Source organism: Oreochromis aureus, linkage group 8, assembly GCF_013358895.1.
Source record: "Oreochromis aureus strain Israel breed Guangdong linkage group 8, ZZ_aureus, whole genome shotgun sequence".
NCBI lineage: Eukaryota > Metazoa > Chordata > Actinopteri > Cichliformes > Cichlidae > Oreochromis > Oreochromis aureus.
Window position 1 is genome coordinate 17,276,086 of NC_052949.1, and position 11,449 is coordinate 17,287,534.

The window sequence follows — 11,449 nt, forward strand, 5'->3', positions numbered from 1 at the left end:
CAACACTAGCAGACATTGGAGTAGCAGCAAAACAGTTTTATTGAGGGAGCACCGCCAAGAGCCAAGCACACAAACATGAGGTGTTGATCTTGTTTTGAAATGAAGACCAGCTCTACTGGAAAAACTGAAATCCACAAGCTTCAAGCTCAATAATTTCCTTGATTTTGATTCCTGTAACCGCCTCTCTGGTAGCCCGACTGCTTCTGCTGGTAAGATTTCTGATCTGTGGTTGTACAAAGACAACAATCGTCTCATTAGTGTTCACACAAATTCATTAAATTACAAGAAAAGAAAAAAAACAAACACGTCAAATCAAAACACAAAGGTGTTACACTGAAGGACTTTACATGTTTTCTGGCAATTGCAATTGGACGAATTTAAAATAGCATCTATTGCTGAAAAAATAACCCAACCTCATTAACATATGAAACAGGAAACAACCTCAGTGAAATTGAACATACCTCTCTGGTAGGATTGCTTCTGTTGGTAGCCACCTTTCTGATCTGTAATACAAATACAAGCTCATTATCATCTAATAGCAAGATTAGCCTGTGATAGCAAAAGTAGACAAAGAAATGTTTCAGAAAGGTTAGAAGTAAGTTCCCAAAGTACTGTGAGAACAAGATGAACTTACCCCTGTTGAAGTAACCTCCATAGACGCCCTGTTTCAGGTCAAATACGCGCTCGTTGTTCTCAACCAAGTTGCCCAGTTTCTCTGCCAGCTGCAGAGCCATGTTCTGCAGAGACGTTGGCTCAGTGCGGTGCATCACCACCGTCTGTGTGGGCTGGTCGAGTGATGCCTGTTTTGAAGAGAAAAGAGGGGGACCCACATTAAGGGCAGATAAAAAGTAATCACAAATATAAACACTCTCAAATATAAAAGCCCACATGAGACTCCTGTGTCGGTCCACAGAACAGAAATGTCGAGTCCTACCATCAGCTCCTCATTGATGATCATCTTGCTGATTATGCTGTGGACTGTGGGCATCTCCAATTCAAACATCTCAGACAGCGTCGCCATGCTGAAGGACAGACAAGCGTAGTAAAATTAAGGTTTGGCAGAACAATGATTGATCATCTCTTTAGGGAAGTTACAGAGACACTGGTCTACAGAAATCTGTGGTTTAGTAAAGACTGATGAAACTAATACATCTGTGCTCACCTGATGGAGTCGTACACACTGCTGTAGGTGAACAGATAGGTCCTCAGTGACTCTTCTTGGATTTTCCTATTAAAAAAAACAAAACATAAGGACGTCTAAGTGGGATTACCACACTGGTGAATGAACCAAGTGATGAACAGGGGCAGTATATGCTAACCTGACGAGCATTTCGCGTACTCTCTGCGCCTCGGGGAACAGGTCCCACACCTTACTGTTCATCTTCTCATTGATGATGAAAGAGTGGCAGGTACGCCAGTCTCCCATCTTCATGGCTTTGCTGGCTGCCACCACGTGCTCCCTCATGCTCTCTGGGGGTCCTGGAGGACAAATAAAAGCTGTGGTTATCCTCTCTGTGGATGAAACTTCCTGCTACAAAGAGTTCTCGTGATGCGTTTCGTACCTAGCAGGGGCTGTCTCTCCCCGACCCTGAGCTGGTGATGGAACTGCTTGCTGATCATCCGGCGGCGGGCATCAAACTCATGGGCGGCCATGTAGGGTATTTCCAGCAGCATGGCTGACACCAGGTACACACACTCCAGCAGCTCCAGGTTGATGTGCATGTGGAATGGCACCTGTTAAACGTCACGATGCATGTGTGTATCATCTAATGGATGTATGACACATCAGTGTTTTAAAAATAAAGACCCAAACATTTGTCATTTCATTACAGCCTTGATTTCACACTATTGTGGACACAGGCAGCTGGAGACGCCATGGAATAGTTGGCACATTAATGTGAGGTCAAGGCCCATTTAGGGAAAAAACAAAAGTAACTAGAACTGTTGCCATGAGCACATGAACAACTGTATGAAATCTTCTGGAAATCTGTCCTGCAGCTGTGGACAAACTTTAATGTGGACTGAGTGAGAGAGGGGCCCAAAAATTCACTCACTCACGGAGTAAATCCAGGTTACAAGCAGGTCATCACTGACAGAGAAACCAACATGTCAGTTAGAGTTAACTGCTCTGGTCAGACAGCACTTACTTGTCTTCGCTTTTCAATCTTCTCCTGCTCTGCATTCCTCTCCTGCATGTTCCTCATGAGCAAACCTTGACCCAGCAGCTCCTTGGCACGGCCAGAGGACTGAATGTCCAGCAGTGCATTGTGGGCATCTTTAATCATGCCCTGCCTAAATGCACAAATGCCAAGTTGGACCATTGTTCTGTTGTACAGGATCTGGTAGGAGGAGGGGGAAACGGTAAAAACAGACGATCAGTTTATACAACTAATAGTTTCAGTTAGAACACGTTCATATGAAGAAATAATGACTGCGAGTGCCTACCTGTACAGGTGGATCAGCGTGTTGGATGTTGTCCTGCAGGTGACTCATCAGCATCAGGTCACGTGCCTGGTACCAGCGTGAGTGCAGAGCATGGTGATATATGTGGCAGAGGATAGCACAGGTACGGATACGGTCGGTGCGATCCTTGGCATAGATGAACTTGCAGAGGCGGTCCATGATCACAGCGCTGTCCTCCCCCTCGCTCTCCTCCTGGTCCTGCTCGGACTACACAACAGAAAAACACTTCAGCACACCATTTTACACCTTATGCATAACATTTTATGAAACATCATAAAAATAGCATCATGATGCAGATGTTTGTCAAGAAAAGAAAAAGTTCTGATTCTGCACAGTGCCGTTTCTCACCTTGGTCTCTCCCTGCAGGCCCAGGCTGCGTCTGTGAGCTTTGTAGTCAAACTTGTAGTAGGTGTGCATGATTCTGCGCAGGTAGACACGGCAAATTTCTTCTGTGGAGCCTTTGTTCTCCAGGTACGTGAGCAGCCGGTCAACGATGCCACAAACCCTGCCCTCGCCTTTTCAGATTGTCAACGTATTCTGAAGGAAAATTTAAAAAAAGGAGAGGAAAGAATAAGCAAAATACATCCATATGAGCAGCAAATACAGCAATACAAATTTCAAGGGTGATGTAAATCCCACATTTTATATTGCAAACCGGTTAATCCACATTTACAGTCCTAACACATTCAACCTCACAGCAGTTAATAACCGTCAGTCAGGTTTTGGCACCACTCACCCTGAGAGTGGGGATCAGTGTTCTGCATGATCTTTGTAAATTCTTCATCCATCCTTTCTACCAGGGTTAAGATGCATCCGCGCACCCTGAAAGGCTAACAAATACACACAAAGAAATTAATACCAGCCCATAGTTCACAAGACAGTTGATACAAATGCAGACAGTTCAACAGCTATGTGAGTGTTTTGTTAGTCTGTTTTCTTTCTTTAAGTCCACAGATTGCTTGGGGTGGGCGAGTGGGATCACCTGATCGGAGACGGCCAGATTCTCGCTGTCCTCTGCGATGTTCTCTCCGATGAAGATGTTGTTGTGCTCAAAGAGAATGTCCAGCAGCTCATCTATACAATCCAGACACTTCTTCCACATGTCAGGCTAAAAAAGGAGACAAGCCAGAAGAACCATGGCTCAGGAACTCATTCTTTTCAATCCAAAATGTTAAACAGCACAAATAATTTTTGTGATGACTTGCAATTTTAAGATATTTCATGTAACATGAAACACTACAGTAAATCACAGGAACCCTTTTGGTTTTGTTGATACTGTAAGAATTAAAAGCAGTGTCACTCACTTTCATGAAGGCTGCCAGGTTGGGGTTGTAGTCGTACAAGGAGGCAATAATGTTGAACTTGATCTTGACCAGGATACCTTGGCCCAAGTTATTCTCCGCAGCGATGGCTGCCAGAGCATGAAATAGCTCAATTTGAGCCGCCCTGTCAGTGAGGGAGGAGAAAAAAGGAAAAAAAAAGGAGTCAGGATTTGTTCAGGAGAAGAATTTCTCTGAAATTCATATACTGGACTAGAGCAGGGCGATATGACCAAAAATATTTATCACGATATACATTTGAAAATTTGCGATAACGATATAACTGACGATATAATTGACACTAGACAAAATACTTTACAACTTCACAACTTTATTAGTGCAAAAGAAACCCAATCAATGTATGTTCACTTAAACAAGCAGCTGTTTTTTATGTGCATTAAAGCTATATAAAAATTTAAGAGTGCAAATGCAAATTCCTCGCTGACAGTTTAACCAAAAGGCATTTCCAGTGGAAATTGGCCGACATATCCTCAGCATAACCATGTATAATATCCACAAAACTTAAAAAGAGGTTATACACACACAATACGGTAATATTATGTTGAAGCACAGTACGTATCACTCCGCGAGGCTTCTGCCTACGATAGTCACAATGCTCCGACAATCCATCAAGCGGTGCGGGTTCGTAGCTTAGCAAAGTCGTACTAAAACATTTGACAGATTTTCGAGCGCCGTGTACCACATAAAATCGTTTCGAGGTCAGTAAACACAACCAGAATTCATATATAAGGCACACGCGATTATAAGGGACACTGTCGATTTTCAGAAAAATCAAAGGATTGATTTTAAGTGCGCCGTATTTTCCAAAAAACACGGTAATAACGACGGCCCGCTAGCATGCTCTACCAAAAATAGTGCTTTGTTGTGTATCTGACGGCCTAAAGCTAAACTAGTTCCACTCCACTGAAGTTGCAACATTTTTACAAACCAGTTCTGGTTCATCCGTTTCATTCAACGATCCACTTTTGGCATTCTCATTCTCCGTTGCCAGCACGCTTTTTCCTTCATGTGCGTATGAAAACAAAGGCACTGGCGCATGCGCGTTTTACCCATATTCTATTGTGATATTTCTTATCATTGCCCAACATTATACTGGTATTACCGTGAACGGTATGATATGGCCCAGCCCTATACTGGACATACTTCCACATGACACGCCTGGTTTTACATTGACTGGATATCAACAGTCGTGTGAATACGTAACTTTTTAAAAATATATATTTTTAAGCTTTAGTGACAAATGCAGTCGTACCTGTCTGTTCCTTTTTTGCCTCTTGCTTGCAGGATCTCATTCAGCTTCTTCACCACCACCGCGGTGTTGATCTCTGTGCCTTTAGCAAACATTTTGGGTTTCTCCTGAATGGTCGCAATGGGGGGCGAAAAAAAAAAAAACAACTTAAAATTAATAATACAAATAATGTGTTGAATAAACTCTTAGAGGCAAGTTTTTCTTTTTACAGTCATTGATTTTGTTAAATTAGCCAGACAATTGCATGTTGATTTTATCACTGTCATTACGATAAATGAACATGTCGGCACTGAAACACAAAAAAGCTAAACTAAAATAAGAAGCAGCACCAGTGCATCTATTGTTCTGTCAGGCCGGCATCAAGTCGAAACAGTTTTATATTACCATCTGTTCTTTACCTTAACCAGAGGTACTCCTCCCTTAACCTTCTCCCAGCCTCCCCCGGACTCCTCGCCTCCTTCCTCCTCAGCCTCCTCCTCAATGCGTTCTTTCTGTTTGAGCTTCTTCTTCCTCTCCTCCTTCCTGACACCGAGCTTTTCAGTGTCCTGGGCTCTGAGGACAGACGCAGTGTTTGGTAACAACACATTCACTCTACATGACTGTCTCTGCGGTAAAATTTGAATTAAAATCTAAAAAGTGTTTCAAAAGATTTTTGAAGTATTTAGAATTTGCATACATTTTTTGTGCAACACAAAATAGAGGAAAACTCACTTCTTGAGGAAGAGCACAGACATGGATGAGGTCTTTCCTTCTTCCTTATCAGAGGTTTCACCGCTGCTGCCTGACTGGTCTGAGCCCCAGTCTTCATCATCATCATCATCATCTTCATCAGAAGAAGAGGACTCATCCTTTCAAGAAGTGGGAAAAACTCTAAATCTTAGCTCAACTGTACAAGTATTGTGTCTTTCCCACCAGATCTTCTGCTTTTCTTGCTGTAGTTTAGTTAAATGACCTCTTACCCCAGATCCCTTGGCAGTCTTAAGAAACTTGGTGGCTTCTGAAGGCGCCTCAGGCTTTTTCTTCAAGAAGGACTTGGATGACACCTCTCCTTCACTGTCAGAGGACGAGCCTTGTGGAACAAAAAGACAAATATCAGACGATGCTGGCTCCTTTCCCCTCAGCACCAACACACATTGATCATCTCATCATTTGCAGCTAATCTTTGTACAGCACGTGAAAATGTGACTGACTGAAAAACAGAATGAAGTAATGAAAGGTGGCAAAAAAACCCTTAAACTGAGTTTTTAAGTAATAAAATACAAAAAGTTCTCACTTCACCAGTTATAGCTGATTAATCTGCTGTTAGAGTTTCTTCGGAGTATATTAAAGACAGTCAAAAGTTTCAACCGAACAAACTTATAAAATCAGTTTACTTTTTGCAGTTAAACTTCAGATTCTGTGTAATATATGTATAATATATCATGGAGCTGGACCTTCAACAGTCCTTTTTAATAAACCCATTTTCACTGGCAGCCTACAGGTTGATGTACAAGAATGATTGATCACTCATGATGAGACTTGACACGTGCACTACACATAGACACATTTCACCTATGCCCCTATTAAATCTTATGCTTTCCGGTTTGAATCCTTTACACATAACCTGTATAAACAACAAGCTCACCAGAGTCTTCTGGCTCCTTCTCCTCCTCCTCCTCCTCATCTGCAGACTCCTGTGGATTCTAGCAGGGAGCAAGAGACAAGACATTCTGATAACTGCTTTTTTTTTTTAAGGCTGAAATTCTTATATAACAGCAGAAGGAAGCTGCTCAGCACATTCACAGTCTTTTGACCACAGAACAGATCTGATGAGACCTAAGTTTACACCCCCCCCCCCCCCAAGAGATTCATGCAATGCATAGAAAATAGAAAAAACTTCAGACCCTCTGAGCTATGAAAACAAGAAAATGGCACGTGACTGCATCAGTACTGCAGGTACTACAAATGAAGCTTTAGTCTTTGACTTTACCTCCTTGTATGCTGCTATTTCTGACTCAAAGTCTCTGTTGTACTTATGGATCTTCTGACGCAGGGTGCTGAGAGCTTTTGCATTGTTTTTGTTCATCTTCTTCTTCCCTCTTTATCCTCCCAAAGCTGTAAAAATAATGTTAAGTATTTGATTAGGACAAAACAATTAAATCATTAAATTGCAGTTTAATTTTTTGTCTAAGCTACTAACCTGGTTCAAATAGTCCTCCAAGTCAGCCAGAAGGCGGATATAGAAAGGAGGAATACCCTCTTTATCCACTATATTCTTGCTTTTAAGGAAGGCTCGACAAAGCTGCTCAAACTCCTCCAGACATTTGGACATGTCTCGAATCTTCATAGCGCTATGGATAGTCTTTATGAGGTTCGTCAACTCTTCAAACCTAAGATTCAAGAATAAATTCAGTCAAAAGAAAGAAAAAGAGGCAAAATTTTGTACAGACTTTAAAGTTGTGACCTTTTAAAAATACCACACCAACCTTTTATCTTTGGCGCTGCGCACCACTCTTTTTGTGTCTTCCTCATCGTCACTAAGAAGCAGCGACCTGTGAAAACCAAGTGCACCAGTGAGATCTTTACAGGTCAAACAATGTGTGTGATGAGCTTGTGATGAGATTTATTCCAAGTTTCACTTACTGCTTGAAAGTGGCTCCGGGTGCCTTAGGGGTGATCTCATCGGCAGATGAGGACTCCTCTGACTCACTGTCAGACCCAGTGGCAAAAAATCGGGACATTGCTGAAGGATGCTGCCAATCTGTACAGAAAGTAATGAGTGGTATTACAAAGATGCAGCTCCAGAGTCTACATGTGGTCTATCAGCACACATTCAGCTGACAAAGATAATGACTGTGCATCTAGGGCTGGGTCATATTATACCGTTCACGGTAATACCGATACAATGTTAGGCAACGATAAGAAAATGAAATATCGTGATAGAATATGGGTAAAACGCGCATGCGCAGTGCCTTTGTTTTCATACGGACATGGCCGAAAAACCACGGCGGCAACGGAGAATGAGAAGGGGGAAAGCGGATTGTTGAATGAAACGGATGAACCAGAATTGGATTGTAAAAATGGTGCAACTACAGTCATGTGGAACTGGTTTGGTGTTTGTCTGTCAGATACACACAAAGCACATTTTTTTTGTAGAACATGCAAGCGGGCGTCGTTATTCCGGTATTTGTCGGCTAAGGTGCTCGTAAATCTGGGCGTAATCTGGGTCCTAAGTTTCGTCCGCTTCAGGTCCCAAAGTCAAACGAACACTGCAGCATCACTGAGAGTTAAAAACTGTCTAAATTCTTTCAACTTTAATATAACGATCAGCATTGCTGCTTTACCAGGTGTAATTATGAAGTTTAACATCCAGGCATCCATGAAAACAGAATTTATTACATTTAACGGAGTTAGAAGTTAGCAGAAGTTAGCTCGCTAGTTACCTAAGCATGATATAGCATGTTCTGACTGAGAGATTTCTGAAAAAATTCAAACGTACAGCTCTGCTATCACTTCCAACATAAATGAAGAAGGGAAACTAAACAGCAGTGACGTTTGTAGGGTTACTGAAGTTGGGCTAGGCGGTATATAATGATGTGCTACGTGATCGAGCGATACAGTTATGTTAGCATAACAGAGCTGGGCGATATAAGATTTTTTTCATATCACGATATGTTTTTTTCATTTCAGGCGATAACGATATATATCACGATATAAGCCAAATAACTATATTTGTAAGATTTAAATGTGCCGTTGCTCAAAAGTAAAATGTGAAATAATCTGCAGCTTGTTTTGATTTAAATATTTATTTCCCATAATAAGTTCAACAGGGTAGATGTACTTAAGGAACATGAGACTTCAGTTTCAGATAAATAAAGGCAAATATTGCAAACTACACAAAAGGCAGCCGCTAAAGCATTTAAGTTTCAAAATAGGACAAACAAAACAGACTACTAAATAGTCAATTCCACTTAGAAACAGAATATTAATTCTAAAAATAAATCTTAGTTTGTTTTACAGAAGAACAGACAAAATTGACTAACTTTTGTCAATATCAAATAAACTGAGAACTAAAAGGAAATTCTCAATCTCTCCTTGTTGTATAGCTTAGCTTTTCAAACAGTTTTAACAGTGACTTTAGTCTGACAAAAGCCGAATGACGAATTAGCGCTTTCAGTCAGAGATTGAGCATGCACCGGTTTATTGTATTTCCAGACTTGCTTTCGGCACAATTTACAGTGCGTGTCATTGACCCAACATAGCTGATTTAAATAGCTAAATTACCTCCTCAACATGTCTTTAAATTCTCCAGAGGCCTGGTAATGAACTAATCATTTGATTCAGGTGTGTTGACCCAGGTACTAATCAGGTGGAACCAGACGGCACACCGGTTGGGAAACACTGGTCTACTATACAACTCCACATTTGTAAATGGTAAATCCATTCAATATACTCATAAACACAAATAAAATTTTCTGGCTCCATATAGAGGGTGTTTTATTACTTGGACGGCGTTAAACACCCGCCAAGAATAAAACAGTAATATAATAATAATGAAGCTGTGACAAATAATACTGTAGGTTCCATTTAAAGTTGCTAACGTGATGGGTTCATGGCGTATAACAGTGCTAAAGCCTTTCATTTCACCCCAGCTGCTATCTGGTTGGCCAGCATTAGATGCAGTTATTGATGCAGCAACCGGCAAACAAGGAACCAGCGTTTCTCCAAAAGTTGATTCTGTTCATCTGCACGTAGCGTTTTCGGTGGGAGAAACGTTTCGTCACTCATCCAACTGACTTCTTCAGTCTCCAATGTTTCTCTTTTCTTTCCCCACTGTAGTGTGTATGATGTTTTAATTATTTTCCAGAAAAAAAACACGTCCACCGGCGTTAGTGCTGACGCTTACATGCAGACTATTTGGCTAATGCTAGCATACAGGCTAAACAGACTGGATTAGAGTGAACAAAGCAAATGAAAACCAAATTGCAGTATAGGTTACACGCCGGGCCCAAAATGCTTTACGCCAAATAAAACAAAACAAAAAATGCACAGCAGCTAACAAGGGTACAAGTTAACTGTATCATATCAGATAACGGAACACAAACGTGCCGCGGGGTTGTTGCTAAGCTAACGCTAGCACACACCCTAATAAGAAAACATGGGGACTCCTCGTTTGTGCAGCCGGTAAATAAGCATCGCTTAGTCACACACTCTTATCTTAAATCTTACTGAGCCAAACTCACCTACGACCAGGTGAAAGTGGTGTTTCGTTTAAGCTGTTTTAAAATCCAGTTTTGCTGTATGAGCAGGCACAGAATAAGCGTGCGGCACAACTATTACTCGCGTGAGGACAGGAAGTGTGCTGACGTCATCAAGCAAAAGGAGGACCCGGCCTTCGCGGTCTACGTGGGCCGGGTCCTTCGAAGACCGAGACGGCCGGAAGTGCGAGGCTGTGAAATTGGATAGGCTAGCCTTCAGATTTGCATCACCGCTGTCTTGGTTAGTGATGTAAACTCGATTCTTTTTCCTGAAACGAGTTTGAATGAGTCACTCACCAAAGTGAATCGGATTTTTTGAGTCATTTGAGTCACTGAGTCAGTTGACCAGAGAGTGCAAAAAATTTACATTTTCACTCAAACTTAATTTGTTTCTCTTTTCATGTGTATCCTACTGCTAAGATGAGTGATTGAAAAAGAAAAAACTATTTTTATAGAGCAAAAAAAAAAGATTTCTTTTTTGGTGTTTGTAAATTCCATCTCCTCATTCAGGATCAAAACTGTAGCTCTGACTGTGCCTGAGGTGATTATAAAAGGGAGACCATACCAAAGTGATGTCAGTTTGTATAGAAGTATAGAAAACATAGTTAGGGATTACATTATTTTAAAAACAGGCACAATTGTAATTGAATATTTATAGAGAAAATGGAGAGAAGCACAATAAGCCAACTTTGACTACATGAAGCAAATTTAATGAGTGTAGATGCAATTTTTTTTTAAATAAAAAGTGATTCTTTTTAACAAAGATGGTACCTGGATCTGGAACACATATCAATGTTACCTGAAGACAACCATCTCTATTTCTCTTCTCATTTTATCATCAAATATCAGACACTTTACGTTACTTTCACTGGCACAGTTAATGGTTTTAATTATAATTCTCTTCGTGTCTGTGGTTATCAGGACTCCAGGTCTCTCCTCTTAGATGTGCTGTCTCTGTACAAGAATGAGTGTTTCTGTTTGGGTGTCAAGCTGGTGAGAGGAGCCTAGATGGACAAAGAGAGAAAACTAGCGATGAAAGAGGGTCACCAGGACCCCATCCATCAGAGCTGGGAGGACACCAATGACAGGTTGGTAAGACAGAACAAAAACCTCCTGAGTATAACAATCACCAATCATTTTTGATCTTGATTCGACTCGAT

At 41.2% G+C, this 11,449-nt stretch overlaps 1 protein-coding gene across 1 annotated transcript; it reads right to left on the bottom strand.

Moving 5' to 3' along the window:
* Positions 1-146: 146 nt before the first annotated feature.
* LOC116327660 (eukaryotic translation initiation factor 3 subunit C-like) lies at positions 147-10,430 on the bottom strand. The gene is given in 25 exon segments (XM_039615996.1): positions 147-223; positions 462-503; positions 635-800; positions 935-1,022; positions 1,163-1,228; positions 1,320-1,479; positions 1,563-1,734; positions 2,148-2,339; positions 2,446-2,670; positions 2,812-2,982; positions 2,984-3,000; positions 3,200-3,293; positions 3,446-3,571; positions 3,768-3,909; positions 5,056-5,159; positions 5,451-5,604; positions 5,764-5,900; positions 6,012-6,121; positions 6,677-6,734; positions 7,022-7,131; positions 7,134-7,146; positions 7,232-7,421; positions 7,518-7,583; positions 7,675-7,792; positions 10,275-10,430. Coding segments are annotated over 24 exon segments (2,778 nt in total). The 5' UTR covers positions 7,773-7,792; positions 10,275-10,430.
* Positions 10,431-11,449: the final 1,019 nt, after the last annotated feature.